The 27906-nt window shown below is 47.3% G+C and overlaps 1 protein-coding gene across 1 annotated transcript in view; it reads left to right on the top strand.

Moving 5' to 3' along the window:
* Positions 1–27680, top strand: part of LOC8042097 (nephrin) — a 504576-nt gene extending 476896 nt beyond the window's left edge. Inside the window, exons 11-22 of the mRNA XM_042290756.1 lie at positions 4154–4307; positions 4844–4902; positions 6298–6544; positions 10736–11041; positions 12076–12354; positions 17539–17847; positions 20395–20685; positions 21330–21497; positions 22253–22395; positions 23016–23127; positions 24586–24716; positions 25101–27680. Coding sequence (XP_042146690.1) covers positions 4154–4307; positions 4844–4902; positions 6298–6544; positions 10736–11041; positions 12076–12354; positions 17539–17847; positions 20395–20685; positions 21330–21497; positions 22253–22395; positions 23016–23127; positions 24586–24716; positions 25101–25424 — 2523 coding nt within the window. The 3' untranslated portion in view covers positions 25425–27680. The remainder of the gene's footprint in view (positions 1–4153; positions 4308–4843; positions 4903–6297; positions 6545–10735; positions 11042–12075; positions 12355–17538; positions 17848–20394; positions 20686–21329; positions 21498–22252; positions 22396–23015; positions 23128–24585; positions 24717–25100) is intronic.
* Positions 27681–27906: the final 226 nt, after the last annotated feature.

Raw genomic sequence — 27906 nt, 5'->3', positions numbered from 1 at the left:
CACGTGCCGAGCCCGAGCTGACGAGAAGCGTCTTATCACACATCTCCCCCCTTTTTTTTTTTTCGACGTTTCTAGGCGCAAACTGTTGGGTCACGACGCTTGGAACCGTGCTGGAGGAACCACACATCTTCCACTTCGCGTGTGAGTGTGACTCGTGTCGTTGCACTGTGGTGCTACAGTCCTCTGATCACTGGATGTTTCCGCCGACTCCGGGGCAACTTGCACTGTTTCTGAACGGTTTTCGGAAGTCGTCGCGGGCAGTGGGATTAGATGCGTCCGGTTTCTTCGCACAGAACTCTCATCGGTTTCGACCCAATACGACCTTGGCTCCGCAGGGCGCCCCTGAACGATGCCTTTTCTTTGGAGGTCTATGATCCACACCTCTGTTCCATCGGACAACTCCGATAAGTCCCGAACTCCATGGCGTCGGTCGTAGTCTTTCTTCTGGCGGCAACGCTGCGTCTTTTCAAAAGCCGCCAGCTTCCGTAAGTCTGGCGTCCGGGGCGGAAGGCTTTCGCTCGATGTCGGAAGGGCCGTGCGCAGTCTCCGGCCCATGAGCAGCTCCGCAGGACTGAATCCATTCTTCAGTGGACTGGTTCTGTAGGAGAGAAGCGTTTTATAAGCGTCTCCCGTCTTTTTCAGGGACCCTTTTATTATCTTGACAGCAGATTCTGCCATTCCGTTGCTCTGATGATAATGGGGGCTAGACGTGACACGGCGAAAGTTGTACTCCCTGGCGAACCTTGAGAATTCTGCACCGAGGGCTCTCGAAAATTGTGGGCCGTTGTCGGATACTACCACTTCCGGTATCCCGTGCCTGGCGAAAATGGACTTGCAGTGGTTTATCACTGCAGATGACGATAGGCTACTCAGCGGGGCGAGCTCCGGGTAGCGTGAAAAATAGTCGGTCATGACCACCCACCATTTTCCCCCGAGAAAGAATAGGTCAATCGCGATTCGCTGCCATGGCCTATCTGGGAACTCTGTCTGTTGAAGAGGCATCTTTCGGTTAGTGCTCTGCTTAAGGCAACTATGACAGTTCTTGACGAGACGCTCAATGTCAGCATCGATACTCGGCCACCACACTGAACTCTTGGCCCGACCCCTACACTTTTCAATCCCGAAGTGCCTTCGTGCACTATTTCGAGAACAGTTTGCCGCAGTGTCGACGGGATTACTATTCTAGATCCGCACATCAACACGTCGTTATTTACTGCTATATTTTGCCTCTCCTCCCAGTAGGATTTAAGGCTCAACCCAACATCCCGTCGGCTTGGCCAGCCTTTTGCGCACAGCTTGACTAGGGCTTGACATACCGGGTCTCGTTTTTGTTCCTCGGCGATCTGTTGGAAGCTGGGAGCTGTCACCGGGATTGATGACGCCACCCAGTGGAGGTAGCCCTGGACGTCGTCCTCCAGTTCAGTGGACTCCGCTTTTTGAAGCGGTGACCGGGAAAGAGTGTCGGCCACCGTCAAGTCCCGGCCTGGAACATACACAATGTCATACGTGTAGCGCATCAGGCGCATGCGCATTCGTTCCAGTTCTTGCTTGGTCTTCTGGAACAAGGGCAGAGGGACTCTCCGAGGGGACGTCAAAGCGAAAGGTTTCGCTTCCGACTTCAGCTTGAGGTCATACTCTTCGTCGAATGTTCCAAGCCCCTGGAACACTTGTGCAAACTCTGACAGGGGGTTCAGGGTTTTGACGCTGTCGACTTGTGCAAGTACGGATAGTTTTTCTATTGCTGGTTTTCCTAGTAGAGGGGTTCGGAGGCCCCAAAGACGTACAGTCGGGAGCAAAAGTTTGCGGGGCACCGGAGCGCGTGCCGAAATGCATCGCCGCGCCCTCCGACGGCGCGCCGCCGCATTAGGGAGACGCGATTTGCGCATGCGCGCCTTTCGTGTTCGCATTCATGTCTCTTTCGCTCGTTTCTTTCCGACGCACTCCTGATAACAGGAGTCGGCGCCAGGGGCGCGAGTTAGCGCTTCGCTGGCTGTCATGCTGCGCGTCTGCTTCAGCCGCCGCGCTTTGTCACGGAGCTCGCGTAGGGAAGGGGAGGGGGTTAACCAGGCGCTCCGTCGCCCAGCGCGGCTGCTGTGGCGGCTGAAGAGGACGCCAGGCATGACAGCCAGCGAAACGGCAACTTGCGCCCCTGGCGCCGACTCCGGTTATCAGGAGTGAGTCGGACAGAAACGAGCGAAAGAGACATGACTGCCAGCACGAAGGGCGCGCATGCGCAAAGCGCGGCTTTTTAATGCGGCGGCGCGCCGTTGCACGGCGCGGCGATGCATTTCGGCACGCGCTCCGGTGCCCCGCAAACTTTTGCTCCCGACTGTACACTTCTTCACGGCTGGTGCTCCCTTCAAATGTCATGCTCAGAGTTGCCATTCCAGATATGGCGAGGGGTTTCCCATCTGGTCCTTGAAGTCGGCGCCTTGCGGGCTGAAGTTTGGTTTTAGGACAGACCCGAACAAAGAGCTCTTCCGGGATGACCGTTTCGTCTTCCCCTGTGTCGATTTTGAAAATCACGTTGGAGGACTCGAGGAGAACTGGAATTTCCCACTTTGAGACAACTGAGTGAGATGCAACTCCAAGGAAGCCTGCTTCTTCGTCGACGTTATCAACGTTTCTGACATTTCTTGATGATCGACACACGGCCTCGAAGTGTCCTTTCTTTCCGCACTTTCTGCAGAACGCTTCTTTCGCCGGACAGGATGCTCGATTGTGTAGCTCTTTTCCGCACCAGCCGCATTGCCTGGAGGAGTCGCCTCCGCTTGGATTCGAAGGGGCTTTCTTTTTGAAGTTTGCCGCCCTCCTCTTCCCCTGTACCAGGCTGACTTGCTCGTCCCGTAGACCGTGGAGCTCCTCCTGCTGCTGATTGACGGTCTCGTGCTGTCGTGCCACCAGGAGGGCTTTCTGCAGGTTAAGGTCCGGATCGAGCTGCAGGGCCCTGGAAACCTTGTGGTCTTGGAGGCCGACAACAAGGCGATCTCGGATTAAATCTTCACGCAGATCTCCGTAGTTGCAAGTAGTAGAGAGTGTATGCAACGCGGTAACAAAATCCTCGACGGACTCGCCCTCTTGTTGCGTTCTGGTGTTAAACTTTTCCCTCTCGTAAATTATGTTCCGTCGGGGAATGAAGTAGGCCTCGTACTGGTTTAGCGCGACTTCAAACTTCTTTTGTTCCGCCGGCTCAAGCTTGAAGGTGTTAAAGATCTCCTCTGCTTGCGGGCCCATTAGGTAGACCAAAGCGTCGACTTGACCTGCTTCGGGTTTCGCATCCAGTCCAGATGCCGTGCGGAACCGAAGAAATCGTTTTTTCCACGAGGGCCAGTCGTTAGGCGTTGCAAAGCTGAATGGTTCGGGCGGCGTAATTTGGAATGAAGCCATCTTACTTGAGGTAGATTTTGGTGGCGTACTTGTAGTCCTTCCTGTAGCCTCGCAGGACGGCTGGCTCTGTCGATTGGAAATGCGATGACCTTGTTTCAGGGTTTTCTACGTCCGGTATCCGTGGTGGCTCAGCCTGGGCGCCACTTCTGACACCATGTTCGCTATGTTCGAGCGAGCAGCAGAGACGAGCGTACGCGAAGTTCAACAGCGAACAACAAGAAGAAGTTTATTCACTCGAAACAGCGGCTTATATCGCCAGAGCTGATAGCGCCGACGCGGGGTTGTAACTGCTGACTCAACCCACGTGCCGAGCCCGAGCTGACGAGAAGCGTCTTATCACACATATCGAAGGCTACTTTCATAGCCTTCGATATAATGACAACGCCTGACAGATCGCCACGAAAAGCGGGCGCCGAAATGGAAAAGGTAGCGGCAGACGACGGATGAGAGGAGAGTCACGCGACTGGCGCCCCGCTGCGGCGAGCCGCCCAAACACACTTCTTACGAGCGAACAAGTGTGTTTCCGGTCCTCGCCGCTGCGAAGGCTGTGCGCTAACGTCCAGGTTCTCTGAGAAATGGCTATTTGATGCTCAGTGCTACCAGATCCTCGCGCTCCCAATCTGCGACCGTGCACTGTATGACTCCATCGTCGAACTGCCAGGCTTTGTGAGTATAGAGGAGGCTATGATACCTTGTACGAAGACAACGCCGAAAGAAGTCGTTGTTTACAGCTTCCCTTATCACCTGTTGTTCTGTCTATTCGCAGGTCAACTCGACAACAAAGACCAACGGGAATTCTGTGTCCGCGGAAGTCGCCATCATCGCCCAGGATTCGGACAACGGAGCGGTGTACCGCTGTGAAGCGTCGAACCCTGCCACCAAGAAAGCTCTTACCACTAGCATCAAGTTGACCGTTCACTGTAAGTTCTTGGCCTCGGTGCTTACGAGGTGCTTATGTTAACCAACCGAGACGAGGGGAGGGGAGGCGCCTTTGGCCAAAGTGTAACCTCAAAGTCCTTCCAGCTCATGAGCGGAAGCTGTGGAACTGGAAGCGGTTTTGCGGAAGCTGAAACGAGCCAGTGCTTTTACAGTAGCCCATTTCAGTGGATTGTATTCTCACGACAAACGTTCACCGCGGCCGGATGTTGAAATAATAAAGATAATGTCGGCCATCTACAAACAAGTTACATAAATTGGTTTCTTTAAAAGAAAATAGATAATCCCCTTTTAGTCAATCGCATCATTAAAAAAATCAAGTAAATAAATAAAAGTGGCGGTATTCTATTAGAATAACGAAGGAAGAGCTGCAAAGCTTTTGTTTTGGTTGTTTTTATCTTCCTTCATTTTTTTTATTAAATCATGGAGCGCAATTAACAAGAAAATAAACTACATCGTGTAGTACATATAAGGAGGAATAAACTCGGGAAATTACACAATATTGTTTTTGCTTCCACAGTCCCTCCGACTGCTGTCACGATTAAAATCAAGCCAAGGAAGCCGAAATCTGGTCAAAAGGTGAGATTTCCTTTTTTGTTTTGTTTCTTAGGCAATGCCCGTTCTTCTTGCAGTAGGCGTGACGACTGCAACTGTGTAACCTTACAATTGCAAGTATGAACTTGTACACAATAAAATCAACATGGCATGAGCCATAGCACCCTCTTTAAAATTTTGTATACTTAAACGACTTAATTTTCGCGGGCTCAAATTTTCGCGAATCGGGCCAAAGCTAAAAATTTTAAATTATTCGCGGGTTCTAATTTTCGCGAGTCGAGCTTAGGTTCCGTAGTGTTCACTTATTGCCCGAATTGTTCGCGGGACGTATTTTCGCGTTTGTAGGCGACTCGCGAAATTCGCGAAAATTAGGTCCTCGCGAAAATTCAGTCGTGTACAGTAGTCGTATTTCTCGCTATCATGCATAATGTGTGCTTAGACATAAAGTGTGCTTAGTGTAGTGATCACGAAGAACCTGTTTCAAACTACGCCTCACCTTGAAGAATCAGTGAGCTTGCAAGAACAGATTTTAAGTTCCTCGATAACGAACGTACGTCATAAAATAAACTTCCACCGAAAAAAAAAATCATGTTATTCAGTATTTATGTCAAGTACCCTCAATTAAACGTTTCCGAAACATTTTTTTTTTGTGGTCGGCGTTTAAAAATAGCAGCGCGATTCGGAATAGGTTCTTACTCAAAACGAGTGTAATAACATAAAAGAACTCGCATATTTTTTTTTTATTTCTTGGGGAACCATAATTTATGACATCCGTGTTCTATCCAAACACTTAAAACGTCTTTTTTTTTTTTTTTTGTAGTTCAGTGTTCCTTTAACCTGGAACGCAAGAAAGATTATAAACGTGAGCACACTGCTCGTTAACGCTCCTCGGCTACGCGAAAGTTCAATCTGCGTTCAAAGCTCACGCTTGTAGTAACATTGGTGGTAGTTCGGGGTGAGATAATAAGGAGTGTACAATTCTAGTTAAATTAAATATTGCGTTCAATAAACATGCGAAAGCATATAGGATCATATTATGTATAATTTTTAAATGTTTTACATATTTACTGTTCGTACCCCCCCCCCCCCCCCATATACCAAAATTGTATCTTCTTAATAGGGATGTGTGTTTGCCTACAAAAAATCGTACTATACCCTGATGCAGGTTAAGCAAAGCAGTACAGGCTTCTCGCGCAAACCTCTCCATTCATTCTACTTCATTAGAGTGAAAGACGAGTAGTCCTTCTAGCCTCCTCTACAGCGTTTATTGTGCTAAAAAGGAAAGCCTGGAACGCTTCTGTAATTCTTTACCTGTTACAGGGTATAGCGCGATAAAAAAAAATAAATAATATGCGACATCCCGCTTTCTGCCCATTGCTCGTATCCCCATGCTCGACGCCCCCTCACCTTCTGCGGCAGATGACGCTGACGTGCGAGACCGGCTCGAGTCACCCTCAGTCGAGTATCAGCTGGTGGAAGGACGGCCTACAGCTGACCGGAGGCGTCGACGACGTGGTGGTCGACGGGCCCTTCGGCGGTAGGGCCTCCAAGAACGTCCTCGTCATCAACGTGACGGCCGACGACGATCGGGCCAACTACATGTGCCAGGCCACCAACAGGGCCCTCCAGCTCAGCGTCCACGACTCGGTGACGCTGGACGTCACGTGTAAGTCTGCCACTGTTACCACCCTCTTTGACTAAAGGGACTGAGAAGCACCCCGTAGATTGCAAGGCCGTAGGGCTGGACTATCCAAGTCCCTCAGTGGAGACCAGCGCGGTGCGCGTCGCTCGTGTCCAATTTGCACTTTGTCAGTACTGTAGGAGGTGTTGCTTCGTCACTTTCTTTAAGGCCGAACTGAGGCTCGGATCCCCAGGGTTGCAGAAGAGAAGCTAAAATTTCTCGGAATAACACTACTCCGCTTCACGTTATATGTGAGCGATTCCGAAGCTACAAGCCCGAGCATGTTGCCCCGAATGATGCTCGCGCTGCTCAAACGCGCGTTCTTGGCAGAGTCGTTGAAAGTCCAAAGTTAGCCCCTGTAGCTTGGAGAGTTTATTACACTTGGCTGGACGCGCTAGCAGGAAGGCTATGGTGAGGGCTCATCACTCAGATGTACACATTCCGACACCGTTTTCTGCGATTCCGACATGGGCTCTTTTTCGCGCTTTACTCGTGCAAAGTAGTGACAAATCTGACGCTTATACGGTCCGGTAGTTGCGCTGAAGGAGTTCATTACACCTTACTAGTAGTTTTGACGATAGTCGTTAATTTGGCAGAAGAGACTGGCTAAAAGGAGCGATGTATCGTGCATTCTAGTTGTCACGCTTTATGCTTAAGTTAATATTTCTTTTCCTTCAACTAGTATGTCTCCAAATTGGTTTCGACAGGCTTCAAAATTGTAATTAAATTTTTTGTCTGAGATTTTGAACCCCACTTACCAGATGTATGCGCAGGTGCCGAGCAAAACTTTTGCGTATAATGCTGAAAAAAAAAAATTATCGCCGCAGCAGTTGTTTCAGCCGCTTGCGGCAAAGAGAACCGATGCGACTCCAGCAGAGCAGGCTGCACAGTTAACCGGAAAAGAATATATTGAAAATTAATCTTAAAACAAGAATACATAATTTTAACGCTTCCTGGTTGTTCTGTATTTCGCTTTTTCCAACCTCCTTCTTGCTTTAATTTTCTTTCCTCAATAGCGTATCTGTCGTTCACTCCACCCTTTCGTTACTTTCTTCTCTTTTTCTCTCTCTCATACTCTGCCTTCTTCACACGTCGCCTTTTTTGCTGGTCCTTCACAACCAGGCGAAGCGGAAAGAAAAAGTTTCTCACGTATAATAGAGTAAATTCTCAAAAGTGAGTGTGCGGTGTAAAGAAAAAAGAGAAAACAATTTAATGTAGAAAAAAATCATTTTAAACACCGCGAAGCGAAGTTGTAGAAACAAGTTTGGAAAACGCACGTACAAAAAAAAAAACACAATGAAAAACTCGAGGAGGATTTTCTCCAAAGATGCGGACCCGTGACAGCGAGTACGAAGAGCGTGCCTGCCTCATTTCCAGGGCCGGCAGCGAAAGACGGATGCCCACTCTCAGCGTACCCAAAGAAGATCCGCGCGCTTCCCAGAAAAGCCCGCCTTTTTCTTAAATAAAATTTAGTCTTTATCCTCCTCTTGCTTTTCTTAATGTAGTTTGACAACAACAACAAAAAAATAAGACGAGCGCACGAAGAAGAAATCACGATAGTGAGTCTAAACAACGAGCACCAGAGCTTTCGCGTTCGGGGTGATTCGTGTTGGCTCGAAGAAGAACTTTGCCGTTTCTACGTTGGCTGAGCTGGCAAAGTGACCCACGTGGTGCCGTTCTCATTTGAAGCCTCGAGAAGACGCCGAGTGCCAACGTCGGTTTCGTGGGGAAGATGCTGTGACGAGGATAAGTAACACTGTCACTTGATGCCTGCTGCCTCCGAGATGACTCTTTAAACATTAGTCTCCTCGTTGTCTAAAGTGTTTTTAACAAAGGGTTTTCTACTCTACAGCTGTCTGGCAGCATGCTTAGATGTACGTCTATTTAAAAAAAAAGAAAGAGACAGGGACGTGAAAGGCGTCGTGCTCGAAAGTGGCTGTACTTTACCGGCTGTGTGCAGCGACGAGGAAACAGGGCCCTGAGATCGGCATTAGGATCGACTCACGAAGAATATTAACCAGAAGTTTTCCTGCTTCAAAAGTAAATGAGTTCAGTTCGCAATCTAGACGCCCGTTGGCTGGGGTAGAAAAGTTGCTTCCCATTACCCGGCATCGTTACAGCTTCTGGCAAAGCACTCACGTCTCAGAAACAGGTGTCATGGGCTCAATGCAACCTGTCAAGAAGGTTGCCTCAGTCGCTTCCTATTCATTAAGAATCTTTTTTTTTTTTTTAAGTTGTGCGTGTTTTCAAAAATGATTAAGACGGCGATTTGGGCCAGTAAATCGTTCATCCTTAAAGTTAGACGCCAAAAGCAAGGACACAAGAAGAGATGCAGACAGTACGAGGCCTCCTGTCTGCATCATTTCCTGTGCCCTTGTTGTATGTGGCGTCAATCTTTAAGTTTCAAAAATAATTTTTTTGTATAGTATCTCGTTTATAATGTGTCCTGCGAATTAAAGCCTCAATAGACTCCAGTTGCTCCACATCCGGCAAAGCCTGTCTACGCAATCAAATTTGAAACAGAACCAAAAAAGGCACTTGCGTATGATGGCTTTATGCTTAGCTGCGAAATTCAAAATGCGTTTTATCTGCTAATTATCATAATTAAAGGCTAAAAGGTAACCCTGGTTTCTCATCTAACGCCGCTAAAGCTGCCGGCGGTTAGCAACTGTACATTTTTATCGGTTCATTGCCGATTGGGTTTATGACCCAACTCGGCCACTCTGTATCTGTACTTGCGTAATTCGGTGCGCCTCATTCCACTCATGTTCAAGTTTGTGTAACATCTGGTTACGACAATAATTGGCGCACAATATGCGTACGTCCATTTCATATGTAGAATTTAAAGAAAATCATACGGATTTTACGAGTTTGGAAAATCGTTATGGTTGGAATGCCAGTTTGGGCAATAGCAGAAAACAAACCTGAACATATACCTTAAATTACCTATCAGCCTTTATTAGAATGTTATACTCGAAAACTTGCACGATTGCGCAGTTAAATTTAGTTTTAGTACTAATGAACCTACGGCCTAATGCAATACCAACTACAAGACAAGGTCTGCTCATTACGCCATTTTTAGTAGATCCTCTGCCCGCCTTACGCAGTAGTCATTCTCAAGCTCGACAAAAATACCCGGAAATGCAGAAGACGCGTGTGCCATGGCGTCGCTCAGTCCTAGCACAGCCATGGTCGGGAGACGCACCGAGTTGCGCTTAGGCTAATGGGGACACGACTTAGACTGCGCTGAAGTGATGACGTCATTGGAAGGAAGGCGTAGGCCTTGTCGTCTATGTGGCATTGGTTAAGGTGTGACTACAATATGTGACTGGGAGCGGCAGAGCAAAGCATGTATTTCTCTGCAACCAACAAAGTAGAGGTAATATAATATTATGAAGAAGCGAAAATGAAGGATGCTCATGCGATGACGTTGACAAAGTGAAAAATCATAGTTTTTGATTAAAATAAAACCACATTTTTTATTTAAATCGTTGTAGCTAGAGAACACCGATTCTTTATCACTAGACATATGTTTAAACGTGGCGCATTGATTCATAGGTCTTTCCAATCATTGATAGTGTAACAATCAGAAATAGGTAATTGCTGTTATTAAAAGTTCATATCGATTAGCAACTTTTTCTGGGTGTAATATCTGCACGCTAAAACAAAACGGAGCCTGATTTCTTTGCTTTAGAAGCTTTATTTAAATTTTTCTTTTACCGTTATGATTTACTTCCGACAAAAAATACTTTCCTTGTTGCTTTTTTTTGCGTTTTGATTTGTTTGCAGTAGCACATTACACGACTGTTGAACGAAGAGGAATGTAGAGGTAAAACTCAACGCTCCGATTTGCTCTGAAGAGTCGTTCTTGCGTGATGATTCTTTGATTTAAATACTACACGAATTCACATCAATTCATGAAATGATAGCCAAACTGTAAACAAAATAACAACGCATTTTCCGAATTATATCGTTTGAAGAGGTTTGATTTAAATCCTTAATGTCGTCACATTATCTAAATTTCATCATTCATATCATAAATCACAAGCATACAATCAGCATCATGATCAAAATAATAATTTAAATCAATAGTGGAATTGAAGATCCTCTTGATATTATTCTGCACCCTGCTGTTGATTTATGACCTCTCCTCGGTTCGTTCTTTCCTCCCGGCAGACAAGCCGGAGTTCTACAACGCGCCCCTGGAGCGCTTCGATATCGTCGAGGGCGAGTCCCTGGTCATCAACCTGACGGCCCGGGCCAACCCGTCGGCCGTCACGTACAGCTGGACGAAGGACGAGCGACGGGTGGCCACCGCCCGGGCCACCGAGAGGTCGGCCGACCGAGCCCTACCCAGCGTGTACGCCCGCGGCTCGCTTCTCAACCTCACCAACGTGGAGCGGAGCCACGGGGGTGTCTACGACTGCGAGGCCGAGAATAGCGAGGGCTCCACCAAGACCTCCATCCTCATCAACATCCAATGTGAGGCTCCGCTTAGCTGGCCGCGGCTTGTTGTGCGGCCGCATCTCGGCATGTCTACTTTACCGCTGCGATTGTTTCTACGTTCGTAATTGTCTGTCAACTTACTTTACCGCGAAACGCTCGGAGAAAGACTCACTATTATCTGCTGAAGGTGCCTCGCAAGAACAAAAATAAAGACTGCATTGTGAGACTGAACACAACAATTCACGCGCTGTAATCAATACCAGCGTCACATCTCAGACTTCAGACCTCATTTTTTAAAGTCTTGAGGTGTCTAGGAGGATTTCGGTGGCAGCGACATTCAGTGAAGGAAACGTCTTGCTCATTCTCCTTGCGTGTGTCGATTCTCGGCCTAATCGTAGTCTCAGCCTCGTCATCCTCTAGTACCCTACGTTTACTCGCATTGGCTGAGTACTTGGACGTTCTGCAGGAAAATGAACACCCAGAATGTTTTAATAATGTGCTTGCTTCTTTTTCTAAGGAACGACTAGTGCATGGAGAACAAAAGAAAAGCCTACTTCTCTTGCTGAATACCTCGAAGATTTATTGTTGTATAATTTATCGGAAGTACGAAACTCTTTCCATGATCCCTTCTAACCTGTCAGTGCTTTTATAGTCTGTGCCAGCATACGAAAATATTGGGTGAACGTGTTACGTTCCAGCTTTTCGATCAGTGATTCGTTCTTCCGCGTTCTCATCGACTATTGCCGCAACCTCGTTGGCCGCGGAGGGATAATTTTATACCCCGCGTTTCTTAAACTGCCAGTGTGTTTATACTCACTAAGAGGATGAGACCCGCGGGTGTCTCTTTCCAACGCCCGACCACCAGCACGCGCTCCTTGCCTTTCGCAAGGTTTGGCTGCGAGTGCAGATCGAACCTCGCGAGACTTCGCAGCGTTAGACAGCTAGGAAGCTCGCGCTGTTGGCTGAACGACTGATAGGCCTCTCTGCCGTTCTCATCGTCTTAGCGCGTATAGTAATACCAGAAGAGATTATACTCGACCCACCCCGGAACAATGTGCTTGCCACTGCAGATGGTGCCATCGTGAAGGCCGTCACGGAAACGGTGATCGTGGACGCGGGGAGCCACGCGCAGCTCGAGTGCGAGGTGGACGCCAAGCCCTTCGACGAGGACACTGTTTCCTGGCGGCGGCAGGGCTTCGACATGAGCCGCACCCGGCAACTGGTGAAGGACAGGCGCGCCTACCTGACCGTGCACAACGTGTCCCGCCAGGACTCGGGGCCCTTCGACTGCGTCGCCCACAATGGCATCGGCGAAGAGTCTGTCAAGACGGCCAACCTCGTCGTCAAGTGTGAGTGCAGTTTATCGCCCCCGCTGCGAGTGAAGTAACCTAGCGACTCCTGAGAACGGCATCGCTATGGCTGGAACCATTTCTTGTCTAGCGCTTAAACCGGATTCGTAATGCTCAGACATCATAGAAAAGACGCGGCGCAGACATTGGCACATAATGATATGCTGACACGCTTCGAGCTAGTTTGAAACAGGTTTACTTCAGACGTATGTGTGGTTTGAACATGTCTGCAGAAAGTTTGCGTGTATGGCCATTGTGAAAGGACAGCATACAAGGGATACCTGAGACAGTATCCGCAGACCGTGTTTTGTGCGATGTTGTGGCGGTGTGACCGCGGCTTCAGACTATCGTAACGCCGTTCGCCGATTTTCCTGTCGACACCGCTACTCTACATCTTAGTGCGGAGTGGGCGAATGCGGCAATAGGTGCCATCCGGAACTGTGACATCCTATCTTTTACATACCTGGAGCGTACCATATATATTTACAATCTATTTTCTCGCCGCAGAGGCCGGTCTCTTAGAAGTGTGCATGTATGTCCAACTTCTGTTCCGCTTCAATACGTAGCCGAATGCCCTTGCACCACTCGTGTGGTAGCCTTTAATTAGCCTTCTGAAACCACTCTTAGCGAGGGCCGCAATCCCATGTATGACAGCTGCTTTGAGCTTATCACTTGCCGCGAAATGGCACACCCGCAGTGCTTTTTTATGCCACCCAACAGGTGGTAACCACTGGAGGCCCGATCAGGCAATACACATGCGCGACCGAAAATCTCACTGATCGTACGACGTGTTAGAAAGACGGCCGAACACGATCAGGCGCCAATCAATCGCTGCGTCGTGCGCATTCACATGAGTCCATGGTTGGCCGGCGTCTAACCAGATTTTTTTTTTTTTGGCACGTCGTACGACCGGTCGGACGTTTGGTCACGCATGGTTATTGCCTGACCAGGCTTCCCGTGTTAAGCCGCATGTTAAATATTAAAAAAAAACAAAAAACATGCGAGTACGTGGTTTCCAAGTCATTAATAAGCTTGAAGCTGCTGTCTATGCGTGGTTGCGAGGCACTCCAAAAAGTGTGCCAGTAGCGTATGGGTAAGCGTTCACACTTATGGTGTATGGGCATTTGGCTACACGGCGAATCTGTCGAGAGGGCGGACATACGTACAAGTTGCTAGTGATTGGTACCTGCATCATAAAAATAATATAAATTGTGAATCAATATAGTACTCCCCACGTGCACGTTCCGGAAGCCAAGGAGAAATGTTTCTGTCGGTTGCTGACTGATTTATCATTACTAAAGAACGGAAAAACGTTTTCTACGATTTAAAACAAAAAAATTAATATCTGGTAACCGTGACTTTAAGCACCAGGGTGGCTCAAGCTTCGTTACCGTAAAGCGAGGCCTATTTAGTAGCTCTAGTTGAAGCAGGCAGCATGTGCACGGAAGTCGAAAATGACAACTGACAGATAGACCCTTCACTAAATTCGACAAGCACCGAAGCACTGCTCGCGGTCACCTTCTTTAATTAAATGATTCGTACTAAATAACAACGTACTCCATTGAAGAACACAAAAACCAAAGCAGTATTTGTATTCGTATTGATCTAGAACAGTTACTGCTGTAGACGCTAGCACTTGCAGCGCATGTAACTCCACTTGCCATGCGCACCTCGGCGCTTGGGTCATTTTATATAAAAGTCTAAATGAATTTTTTTTTTTATATATTTTTGGTTGCAATTGAGGCCTCATTCAGATTTGTGTTCCCGCTTTGCATATTTTAACAGAAATGGTTTATAGCCTTTTAAGCGGTTGTGACTAATGTGTGAATTTCGGTCTCAACTTTACCCTATTTCTAAGATAGTTCGATACATGTGTAAAAATACAGATAAATAAACTCTGTGCATGTTGATAATGGGACGGATGAAACGAGCGAGGAGGCGTGAGGAAGTGTGTGTGTGTGTGGGAGGGGAGGGGGGGGGGGCAAGGGGGAATATGTTTCATTGTTGAGGCCCCAAAAACAGTTTAGCTTAAAAATTAGATAGTGCAGTGGCTGTTAGTCACAAGCTCACGAGAGTCCAGTAACAAATATATCTTGAGAGCCAACAATTTTTGTCATTTTCTATGTTGTGTCCTCAGATCAGCTTTCTTCGAGCTTTACGGTAAAGCAGATGCAAGTACATCTCTTGACTCTAGTTTGACACAGTGGGTGTAGAAGTTAGAGTCATGGTTTCCTCTTGCAAATGACAGCCTTTTTTTTAAGCTTGCATTAAGTAAGAGCAATACTCAGCCAGATTGGACACTCATTATCTTCATATGAACAATAAACGTTCGTTAGTTTCATCCACGTAAATATGTCAGGTGCATACCTCTGAAGGCTGGTTCAAGCCTTTACGTTTGATTGTATCCGAGCGAGTTGCTTTTTTTTTTTTTTTTTTTGTAACCTCCTTATACATTGGCATATTGTCACGATTTATAACGTAATCCTGTCCCCCTCTTGATCAGAGTATGAACTTTTATAATCATTTACCTGAAATTTATTCACCGTTGACTTCAAATAATTCTGATAAAGCTAGAAGCGAACACTTGACATAGGTAGTAAGTGCATTTAATATCGCAGTATAGAAAATATTTCTGTCTCATTATATGCAGTTTTAAGGCTCCATGATAGACGGCGCAGGAGTGCAAGTGTGTTCTGTCGTTAGTTTGCAAGAAAACGCAACGCACACGAGCAGTCAAGCGCAAATTTGTGAACTAACATTGAAGTGTGGAGAAACACTCCACGGCATCAAGATAATGCTTAGATAGCAGTGAAAAAAATAGATGTTTGCTAAGCCACCACTCATTCCTGAGCCGCCCAACAACACAATCTCCACGCTTTAACAGGCCCTGCGGAAAGAAAAGAAAACCTCTCGGGAGCAGCGCCTCGCTCAATCAGTGCCATCGGGCGTGAGCCGAACCACAGGAATGGGGCTCCGATCATTTGCGGCACGGAGCTTCTAAGCGCCCTATTTGTCAGCTGAACCCACGCCAGTCCCCGCTCGGCGATTGGCGAGGGTTAGACGCAACCAGGTCCCAACCAGGGTAAAACAGTGCCGGCGGGTGTTTAGCTTGCATTCCAAATGGGAAGGAACATCTTTGGCGCATTTCGTTGGCAGATTAAAGAGTTGCGAATGTGAAGCTTTGGCAAGGTGGTTTACTTTCTTTAAACGATGGGCGCTATGCAAAGTGACGCCGATCCACGTCGATTCTTAAGGGTTCTTTTCGACGGCGATAATACAGCGTGGACAGATTGTGGAAGGTGGCATGTTCCTGTTACGTTGGCACCTCGAGGGTGCGAGTAACGGACGTTCTTTTGTCCTGATTAAAATAAAACACAGAGAAAAAAAAAATCTCGCGGGAAGTTTTTGCGCATCGCTACTATCCAGAAAAGGGATTGAAATTGGTGCTCTTTTCGGCGTTCGCGCGTATGCTGTGTTTTCTTAGCGATTTCCGGACCGACGCACGCCTGCTTGTTGGGCCTTGGATATTGCACTTATGGGAGATGCACTGGGAAACCCAAGGGCAGTGTTCAGCGTTATGAATACCATAGCCGCCACCGTATGACTCTAGAAAGAACTTTCCCTGCACAAGTGTTTGAGCAAACAGGCATCATCGTGGAGCCACACTATGGTCGCCTCACCTTGACAAACCTGCACAAATCGTGTGCTACCAAATTTCGTGCTCACGTGTCGGTCCGGTAGGCTATTAGCCTGTTTCTCTAAGCCAGGGGGCGCAGTAGCCTCCACGAAACGCGACCAATATAAGAAACGCGCCCACGAGCGTCCGCGAGACTTGACAACTTAATGCTGACGTGTAGCGGCGTCTTAGCGTCCCTTCATAAATAATCCACTGGCGTAAGGTAGCGTCTGTCAGCGTTCTTAAGCGTCTCTCCACGGGCACTAAAGGAGCGTCTGAACCGACGGAACACATCGCACAGCGGAAACGCGACCTAAATATATATTTTTTTTTTGTGTTCGCCAGTGCCGCTTCTCAAAACTTGAAGGCTACCTGTGTATGTACTGTACTATCACTGTGTAAATTATAGTGTCTCTTGGCAACGTCTTGGTATTAAAGAAAACACCTTTAATACCTCATCACGATATTTAAGCCCTGAGACTGGGGATTATTCAAAGTACACGCGAGCTGATTAAGTTCGCGCGAGCCGTGTCTTGTTTCAAACCCCGACGTCTATCTTTCGGCATTCGTGACTGTCTAGACTCGAGATCATTACACCATCATTTCGCTCTGGAATTCCTGTAGATCTTAAGTTTTGATTTAAAAGGTTAAAAAGCGTAAACAATACAAGGACAGTAAATTCATAAAGACGACAGTACGGGCGCTACGTCCTGTCGTCTGTGTGCCTTTATGGTTCATGATGTGTTTGTATTTTTTTTTTAACCTTTTAAAACACTATCAACCAACTCGCGCAAACCAAAGTTTTAACTCAAATTTTGGGCCGCTCAACTGGCTTGCCAAAGCATATATGTTTAGTAAGCGTTTTAGTTGCGCGTCCATGACGCTCGCTTACCTCTCTCAAGGACGCCATACCCGAAAACAACGTGAACAGAAAAGCTGAAATATATGGACATTATTATTTTTGTTACAGTTTTCTTTTTTGTCCTTTTGGGTGCTTTTAGCGCATATCGACAAACGCCGACAGACACTTTTATAGAACCGTGGCTCGTGGACGATGCTACAGTAGAGCGCGGCTTTGATAGTCACGTCTTAAGGACGTTGCAGGCGGCGGTTGATGGTGGTGAAATAGCGGACGATGCCGGAGGCTGCCGTGCCTCTGCTCGCATCGCTACAAGGAGGTGTCAGACGGCAGACTAGGCGCACCAGACGTCGCGAAATGGAGACGCATGGCTTGCGCACGGGTTTCGCCGAGTAGCCAAGATAATATCATAGGAATGGGCAGGGCCACTGCTCTTTGGGCGGGGCTTGGAGCGTACCGTGACCCTACCAAGATGCCGTGTTGCTGCGTAAATATCGCGCTTTTTTGACATAATACTTTGTGGTTACTTGTTTAATCCAAGCACTTAAAGACTTCTTGTTTATATTTGTTGGTGGGGGCTGTCAGTGATTCTTATCGGGAAGAGTCGGGTTAGAATATTAAATGCACCGCCTTTGTTTCGTGTGCCCAGTCCGTCCCGAGATCGACCGGAGCCCTCCGCACCTAAAGGCGGCCGGCCAGGAAGGTGGCACCGCCGAGCTTCTATGCCGCGCCCAGGCGGCGCCAAACGCCACGTTCGCCTGGTCGCGCGAAGGCTCAGTCATCACGTCCAGCTCCCGGCCAGACAAGTACGACGTGTCTGTGGCCCAGGTCGACCTGGTCACCTTCGAGAGCACGCTGTCCGTCAAGGCCATCAGGTCGTCGGACTACGGCCACTACGAGTGCGTCGCCCGCAACGAGCTGGGCTTCGACAGCGCCAAAGTGCACCTGGATACCCTAAGTGAGTTTCTTTATTACATTCGTTTACATGTTATTAATAGCGGCCTGAGGACAATGACTAGTTGTGACGATCCCTGACTTTCCGTACCCAAAAAGCCCAGGTAAGGACGGCTGCATACAAGAACCAAACATCGGTCGGCATTTGCTTGTTCTCAGCGTAATGAGTTTGGTGTATTTACATCGCTACAAATTTTGTTGTTAATCTTATCATAAATTTCACTGTTGCGTGCATGCACAATTTTGGAGCCAAGAATTTATTTGCTTTACGCCCAAAGCCATCACTTTCAGTGTTATATTCACAACATGAATGTTTGTTGCACGGGGCCCCTCTCTGGTCGACCTTCCACAATGATATTCGGAGATTAATTCATGCCTCAACAAATACCGACGTCTATACCGTCGGTTGAAACTCAGCTTAGCATCTCTAATGACATTCTAGCAATTACGCCGCTTTCTCTTCCGCGTATACTTATCTCGGAACCCTCTATCAGTGCCGAAGAGTCAATAGAGAACAAGACGGAGCCAGTAAGAGTCAAAGTGCATCCAACGTTCCACCGGTTCCTCCGCATCTGTTCTTGGGGCAGACTAACTATGATCTAGTAAAGTTAAACGATCGAGTACCTAGCTCTGATGCAGTAGGGTTGGACGGCAGTGGCCGAAATGTCTCGAGCACTCCGCGCGTAGATCCCTAGCAAGGTTGCCTCGTGGGCAGGACTTAAGTTTTTTCGATGCATTGCGGCACTAGTGGCGTAGCGAAACTGGCTGGTGAGATTTTTATACCGAAAATATATGCCTGCGTGTAATTCTCTGGTGAAACGGTTATGTATAGTGCCCATTCATCATCATTGAACATTTGAACTATAACTGCCTGGTGGCCTCGGTTGTTTTATCTTGCTTCACTTTCTCGTCTTGTTTCTCTGCCTATGGAGTTATCTAAATCAAGATACGCTTTTGAAATAGGGCTGGTGGTTCGCCTAAGAGCTCTCTTATTGTTCAAATTCTTTGCTTTAGTCTGAGAGAATGTCTACTTCAACTCGAGGCCTCTTTTAAATCGCACAAGGCTTATAGGAAGTTTATTCGTTCGGCTGTATATTAATGAGGATGATGACTATTGAAAGCGTGTTTAGAGATATTGCGATGAAGGCAGACAGCTGTTGTTTGATGACCGTTTACTTGGGGAAGATATATAACACAAGAGTGGGAAAAATAGAGCAAGTATCCGACGACGACGGCGTCACGGGGTATTGCTAGATGATGACTAAGAACGCATTTTTCTAAAGTTTCATTATATGCTTTATACTCTAAGGCAATTCTAACTAGCAATCAAGCAAAGGCAAAGAACGTAATACGCCACAACATCATCTGCATAAAACCGAGGTCACACTGTCTCTACATCATACAAAGACGGTCTGCATACAGACTCGACCGCAAGTCACCACGATATCTCTGCTTTGATTGCGGCATAGCACTGTGTTGAAGAATACACTTGGGCACGCGGCATTCGAGCCACGAATATTCCGGTGACTCGTGTTTACAGACTGCCTCTTTTATGATGTATGAGCAGTCTGAGCCTGGCTTAAGTAAAAGCTGCATAGACAGTGAACCTCAAACAAATAGAAAATTTTTAATAAAAATATTGAAATATTTATATCTTGAGCAGATTGTTTTTGGCAATAAACCGTATTTTGATTAGCCGCAACAAAAAGAACATTTTACTCGAGTAAATTGAAGCTAATAAAAAAACCCTCCCAATCCCTATCCATCGCTATCCATCATCTAAGGCCTTACATCCTGCACAAAATTTAAAACGGAGATTTCGGCAAGCAGTAGCCGCACCCATTATATCATTCTTTTACATCCTTTCGGTGAGTTATACTATTTAAAGCATACGACAATAATGCACAATCAGCCCCTTCTATCTTTTTGATAGATCATAGATATGCCCGTCGGCTATATCAATGATTCGCCTATTTGAAGCTTCTATGAGATCTATTTTTAACACCCACTGGTAAGAGGTGAATTCATTTCACAACAGTCCACTTTCGAAACGTCTTTGCAATATTTGCCAGATATTCAATCTGTTAAATATAGAGCACTCACTGAACTGGCAACACACTGCAACAAAATCGAAGATCGGCAGAGGGAATTCAAACCAATCATTGGAGAATGAAAATTAGAGACTTTTTAGTGTTGTGTCGTTTACCTGCAGTCTCGGGGTTTTTTCAACCATGTGCAATGAAAATCGTACTGGATTGTCTTTATTGGGTAAACTTAAAAAAAATGTGTATGTTAGTCTCATTACAGTTAACTGACACTGATTTCGGCACTCATGTCTCCGTGAACATGGTCTAAAAGTGTTTTCAAAAGGATGACAGGAACGATAAAAATAGTATGTTGTTCTGTACCGTTGCGAGACAAAACAGCAAATCAAAAGGGTACAAGGGTTTATGCCTTTGGAGCATCACCGCACCAAATGTTCCTCAACCACGCAGCGATTATATCCAATCTCTGACCTCCAGACTGCCCTCTCTTCCCCTCTCGCGTGCAGGTGCCCCGGACCCGCCGCTGCAGCTCCAGGTGACGAACGCTACCTACAACAGCCTGACCCTCGTGTGGAGGCCGGGATTCGACGGCGGCCTGCCGCAGTCCTTCCGGCTCCGCTACAGGAAGGCGGCGTCCAACGAGGGCTACCACTACCAGGATGTGCTGCTCTCCAACATGACAAACTATACCATAGGCGGCCTCGGCCACGACACCGAGTACACTGTCGGCATCATGGCCTTCAACGAGTACGGGCAAGGGGAATACCTCAAGGACATTGTCAAGGGGAAAACAACCGGTGAGTGTCTGCCGACAGTGCGCCCAATGGGCAGTCTTGCCGTACCTACCGTCACTGCTCAGGCAGTCGAGTAGGGATTCTTGAACCCGAAACGTGTCCTTATCCCACCTAAACCGTCCAATTAAAAATAGATTCGCTTTAGTGAGTAGTCAATGCCTGGAACGCGGCTTCGCTTCACCGTCGAAATCCCGTGTCTTCTTTCTCGGCCTATAGTTGAAAATTTGACAGTGACTAGAGCTCCCGCAAATTGGCCAATCAAAAGTAATTGAAACATCGTGGATCTTATACAACACCACCTGGACAGAGGGGCTTTGCACTGTTCTCTCTGCACTGCACTAAACGTAACACTATGTGTCCGGCCAACGTCGGCTGTAGGCAACACAAATAAGATCAGGCGAATATAATAACAATTTTGCGAGGTGGAGCCTATCAGCAACTGCGCCGCATGTTATCGGACACTTATTGTGACGTGATGAGTGGAGAGAATGGAGACCTTGGGTCTTAATTTTTTCCATTCTACGGGGTCCTACCTTAAATCACACTGCAAAACTTGCGAACCTATGCCAATATTAACAAACGTAAAGTATTATAAAATGAAATAACGGAAATAGAAGATTCCCTGAGTATATTCGCCTGTTCCCTAGACGACGCCCCTCCGGCGCTGACGCAAGAGATTCCCCCTCCGGCCAAGATGGACATCCCCAAGGTCATCATCACCAGCGTCTCTGTGGTGGGAACCTCCCTCCTTTTCCTCAACATTGTCTTGGTCATCTGCTTCGTTCGGAAGAGGAGAAAGAAGCGCCTCGAGGAAGGTAGGATTCCACCCCCCTTCTCTCTGCCCACCTGCTCGCCCTTTCTACACATGCCACGCGCGCCGTTTTTTAAGGTTAACCGTGCTTGCAAGCGTAAATGTCTTGTGTGTCTTTTTTTTTTTTATATTTCCTCTTCTTCTCCTTGATCGGCTATTTCTCATTGCTTGCATCTCCTTCTCTCGGGCAGTTCTGTCCCGCTTCGCAAAGCTCTGCCAGAGTAAGTCGCACTTTTTTTCCCTTCTGCATCGCACATCCAAGGGGCCTTTGGTGCACCCTTCGTTTCCAGCTCATGAGTCGCTTTCAAAGCCCTCGCCTGGCTTCACACGAAAGCGCTTCTCGCACCAATCCTGTCTTCGTCCCGTTCAAAAGCTCCGCCTCTGTCCATTCCAACTGAGATCTCTTTCGAAACGTTCCCTTCTTGCTACATCTTGTTTTGTTCTATCGAGCTTCGCAACTAAACCCTTATACGTTAGTCCAATCTACCATCTCATTGCATTTTTTCTAGCCATGGCGTTCGTTTTGGGAATAGCCATACTTTCTCTTTTTCTTTCCACATTCTATTTATTCTTTCTTGTTCTCGAGCAGTCGCGAATACGCAAGAACTTCCGAATCGCATTTACACTTCAGTACTGTAAAATATAGAGCCCTTTTTTTTGTGGAATCCTCGGGACTGCGAGACAGCTCTTCTAAATGTATGTCCTTCATCTCTTCTTTTCCGCCTGTCTTCGGGCTCTCCTTCACGCTCCACTGGGCAGAGGAGAGCGACCAGTCGAGCAAGACAGCGACGATCGAGATGTACGCGCCCAGCAGTTACAACGAGACCATGAACGGCGAGACGGTCAGTTCCACGTCCGAGAAGAGCGAGGCCTACTCTAACGAGCACAGCGCTGAATACTCGGTGAGTGTCGTGCGCAGAAATCTTCGTGATTCTGTAGAATGCCGCCTTGCGCGGAGCAATTGAAGGCGATCGATACGGCTATTAGCCTCAGCTTTTGTGTTCAAGGCCCCTGGTGTGCAATCATCAATTACAGGTTGAACACGTGCCTCTAGTAGTACAGCAAGCGTAGGTAAAACTTATTGTCTGGTAGACTTCCTTCGCAGAGATATATATTGCTATCCGATTAAGATATTGAGGAACACCCAATCAAAGAAGAGTTCAGATTGGTTCTTTAACGCGGCGTTATTCTTGGTCCACGTTGCCCCTGGAGGCACAACGAGTCTGCAGACAAATAAAATGGCATGACATCTATTGACGTCATGTGATTTTAATGATGGGCCACAAGTATCTGGATGGTACGTGCAGTGTATGCCTAAACCAAACGTTAATCTCTTCTAAGATGCTTCGATCGTCTGGAAACGTCATGAAACATCCCGAGATGCTCGGATAATTACTAAGCGATGGGATGTGAGATAAAAACTCTCGGACCTTTTTCGAAAGCCGAGCTTTCCTTCGTGCGTGAGTGCGACACATCTTGGCGATGGTCACGAATGAAGTGGGACAATTGTGGCTTTGCGCAGGAGGAATCGAGCAAACCCGCCGCCGCCACGTACCTGATCGACCAAGGCAGCGACACGTACGTCCCGGAGGCGCCCTTGCACTACACGCCGTACAGCCGTTACACCGACGAAGGTGAGGACGTTGTTATCACATTGGGATTCACTACGATTGGTGTTATGATGAGTAAAAAGGCATAAACGTTAAGTTTCTCCCATCATATTGTCATTTGGGGAAAATAGCGGCGATTTCCCTTCAACAAAAGTCCCAAAATGATCGCACTATCGATTAAGATTCAAAACCACAGAAATGTTGCTAAAACCAAGCAAGTGCTACTGCGGCTGTTTCCGTTTATTATACGGGCGCTGTGCCCATCATCATAAAACATTCCTCAGTCAAACTGGACGAATTGTTTCTTGGCATCGTACGTGTACATTAGCAAAACATTAGCGGTACTTGCCCAATTCTCGGAACTCTCGAAGTCTGCGGAAGTCTGAGTACTACCGGTACTATAGTAAATATTTTGCGTTCATTTGGACGAACCTGTTTCTTGACAATCTTTCATTCCACACTTTTTTATGCCACCACTTTTAGCACTTTGCTCTGAAACTATCAATGCACCGGACCCTGCAAATATATATATATTTTTGGTAAGCTATGCGTCTGCATTCCTCAGCTCCGTCTGACGAAGAAAACTCCCAAAACGCCTGACTCCGCGGACCCTCTCGGAAGTCCCACGCGCTGAGCGTAACATTTAGAGATCTGCATATTTCTTCAAATCTCTGTGGCCAGCTCGCGTGTCCACAACAAATCCCCTCTTAGTTACGGGTTTGGATGCCCGAAGCGAAAATAAAGTGAGAGTAACGAATCCATAAACGTGACAAGTTCGTGTGTTAGTCATTGAAATAGTGTGCCGATCTTGTGAATTAACACGCCCCGACTACTCGTGTGATCCGTGATTTGTCCGAGCTTTCGATAAACCATATCGGCAACTCGATTGTGTTTTCTCCGACTTTTTCAATCATCCTGAGTGTATGTCTTCCGTAGAGCGCTAAGGCAGCTAATCGCTTTGATATGAGTGCACGTGCACTCACGTTAACCACCGTGACAGAGCGTGGCAGCTGATTCGTGCATAGATTCATTAGCGAATCATAATCCATTATTGCTAGTGTCCTGTCACGTACTATCACCGCGATCCGTGTCAACGCCTCCTCGATTACGAGGCCATTGTGCTAGGGCTAGATTTTCTACGTAACTAGCGGAAGCCACGGCGGGGTAGAAATAGCTCAGCCTTTGATTTTTAATCTTGGTCTCTCTGAATGAACACGAGTTTCATCTGAATGCTGACGCAGCTCTCGTCTAATGTGTGTCCTGCGCTTGACACCAGCAGCTGACGGGGAAAATTCAGCACTACGCTTTTGTTACCTAGGAGCTGTTTTCTTTGTTTTTTCTGCGGGCACAGGCACTTTTTGGTGAAATATTGTGGCTCGTGCCAGCCGCTTACAAGTGCATGCCTCGCGGTCAAAGGATGAACTATCAAAGCGTTGGATAACAGCCCCGTTCACTAAAACCAGCCATTATTCACAAACGCAGTGGCTCCAGCGGGCAACGGCAGCATCGACCGAAGGATGCTATCCAACCGGCGAGTCCACTACGAGGGCGATGACGAGTACTACAGTGATGCCCTGCGCAGAAATGCTTACAACCAAAAGCTCGGAGACAAGGTGCGTTGTAAAAGCGACATACGGGAAAAGACACCATCCCACCAGATTCATTTTTACTGGTGATATGCACTAATTATTGCTCACATCATTTACCGGCATCTGATTGAAGTGCATTAGGCGTGAAGATTTTTTATCACTTCTGAAGAGTAGCGTGCTCTTTAATCGGGAACACTCAGAAGTGACTTGCTTTTACACCTAATTTAAACTTGTGCGACGTGTATATATATACCTTTGCAAGAATTTAATCTGTTTTTTATAGCTATACAGCATGGCGTCAACATTCTTATATCATTCACCATAAGAGTTTGGTCGGTAATTTGTATTCATAATGCAGATATTTCGGCATTGTCGCTAGAACTAACAGGGGCTCCGCAAACATCCCAGGTGGCCTACGGCAAGGTCCCCGGCGTCGTGGGTCCTGCTCACCCTCCGCCGCCGCCGGGACGCACTGCGGCGAGCGGTGTGGACGCCATTTATAACATCAAGGCGGAGCAGCAGCGCTACGTCCCGTTCCCAGTGCCAGGAGGAGGCGCGAGCGCAGTGGCCGTCCACCACCAAGCGGACCCTTCGGGCCAGCCCATTCTGTCCACCTTCAGCCCAACGTCGAACGCGTCACTGTCGCCCGTCCTCGCTTCCTTGCACAGCTACGGACCTCCGCTCATGGACGGGCCCGTTGTTCACGACGAGATGGATGGACACCTGGTCTGACGCTCCACCGCCGTCTAGCGATGCCCCGGACCTCCGGACTGCCGCCCTCAAAGAGCCACGAGGACGTTCCCCGATGCTGTTGTACGTGTCGTCAGATGCCTGCTTCGACCGCTCTGGCAACGCGGCCGATCTGCCCGACTCACCGAGGAAAAAATATGCAAGGAAGCAGCGCGCTGGATCGAGCCAAAGTTGTCGCGAGTCGTGGTTCTTCTATGGTGAAGACCTATATCGACGGACTACGGAACGTGAACGTTGCACTGTTCGCAAAACTCGGGGACGAGTTGAGCTGATGGCAGCTGCTGGGTTGAGGAATTATCAAGGAGAAGTGAGTGCGTGAACAGAGCGCCCTTAAAACGGGCGTCAAATGGGATGCCCGAAGATTACGGCGGAGCAGCGCCTCATAAAGACCTCATCCTTACTCGAGTCAATTACATGACAGTCAAGTCCCCGTACGTCTGCTATGGAGGCTCAGTGTACACTTGAAAGCAAAGTCTGCGCGCCCACTGATGGACTCAAGCAGGATTGGGACGGCATACCGTCCGGTTCGATGTGTTGGTGGCCTTAGCGAACGTCACAGGCTAAGGCGGGACATCGCCGCGGCGGCCGCAGTTCGTTGTGCTCAAACCGCGTGTCAGGAAAGCAGTGTTCTGCGCGTCAACTATTGCCACTTTAGCTTTGTATGTATTCACGGACTCGCAAGCTTTTCGACCGTGCCTTATTGCGACCTAGTGACATTCAAAAGTAATTTAAATTGTTTCATGAAGGCGCCGCCTCTTCCCTTCATGTCAGTTTCTCCTCTCTTTTTTTTTTTTTTTTTAGTTTGAAGGGTTTGTTGAGGACGGACTAAAGGACAACGTGCATTTGAGACTGGTTGTGCGTAAGTGAATCTTTCGGAACAAGTGAGCGGCATGAACTGACTGTTTCCAGCTGTGCTGCAAGTGTTACAACGCGGAGCTGCGCAAAAGTATATCGTTTAATTTATGTTCTTACTTTGGATTTGTTTGTTCATCTGCTAAAAATATGCTTTTTTTCTTTTTTTTTTTTGTATGGCAGACAAGCGTTCATATTTTTAATCCAGGATGCACTGTGACTCTTACCTTTTTTATGTTGTGTATCGAAGTCGTCGAGGTGCTCCCTTGTGTAAATTTTGTTTATTTTCTTCTTTTACATTTTTGTGCATGACCGTCAGAATGCTTTTTATTGCATGGAAAGTGAAAAAGATAGCTCGTGTCACACTTGTACATAACCTAAGGAAGACGCTCTCCATTCACCTCATAACCTCATGACGACGACGTCGACGCAATCATCTCATCCTTTCTAGTCACAGCCAACCGCCAAAGAAAGTACCGAACCATCCAACACAGAAACAAACATACACACGCACACACACATTAAAACAATGTTAAAGGCTTCCTTGATTTCAAAGCAAGCGCCATAACCTCTAATGACAAAATCAAAATACGCTATTAGGAAAGTCCTTGCAAATCCCGTCTTAAAACGGGAATTTTCTCAAGCTCATGGCACGCGTAATGAAAAAATTTGTTCACGGTGGTTGTTCACTTAAATCAGCGGCTCGCCTTCGAGAGTATTGTCGCCGACCCCCGTACAGGCGAGCTAATTTATTTTCACTCATTCCCAACTTGAACACAGTTTCCCGGGAAACTGCACTTGATTAGCCGTAGATTTTGTACATCCAGCGACAGCTCAATTACCGCGTAAAGAAATACCAGCGACGGAAGTACGAAAAGGGTATCGAAAATTGTAATATTTCAACGATACACTTTAAGAAGCGTCGTCTATACTTGGAATAGCTTTTTCTTGTCCCGAAGTCAAACGTTTTGAACGCTAGGCAGTTTGTTATAAGATTAAATGAAAGTGCGTATTTATTTCTTCTCCGGCTGAAACTTGGGGTGAACACGGCAGTTTCGCTTCCGAGCGAGGCGTGCCATTGCACCAGTTCTGGCCCTAGTCTCCTCGACTTTCACCAAAGGACCAAAATGCTCGCGATTCCAAGGGTATTAAGTGCGCTGTTGTAAATCTATGCGTGTTCTTTTTTATCCGGGTTTGTTTTGTTCTTTCATGTTAGCTTCGTTGAATGGCGATTGGTGCGACAAAATTGACACGGAGTTGGACTCTGAAAGGGATGTGCAACGGACTCTGGCCGCGATTGTCTTGGGGCGGCGAGAGATGTACAGCAATACGCATAAATAAATAAAACGTTTGTCCTTACATCGTTGGCTCCTTCGTGATCCCACCGAAGAAACTATAAACTTTAACATGGTTCACCTCAAATGGCACTAGGAAACAAAACAAAAAACTTGTACATTTATTTTAAGTTGTTGAAGGGTTTTGAAGCTCACTGTACTTACGACACCAAGGCGAATGAATGGTGGAACCTATGATTGCAGGAAGACACCCAGGACTGTAACAAAGGGGGAGCAGGTGATAAAAAACGCATCATAATAAGCTTTCGAAAGGTATC

Source organism: Ixodes scapularis, unplaced genomic scaffold (assembly GCF_016920785.2).
Source record: "Ixodes scapularis isolate PalLabHiFi unplaced genomic scaffold, ASM1692078v2 PGA_scaffold0__279_contigs__length_252992795, whole genome shotgun sequence".
NCBI lineage: Eukaryota > Metazoa > Arthropoda > Arachnida > Ixodida > Ixodidae > Ixodes > Ixodes scapularis.
This window is presented reverse-complemented; position numbering and strand designations above follow the sequence as displayed.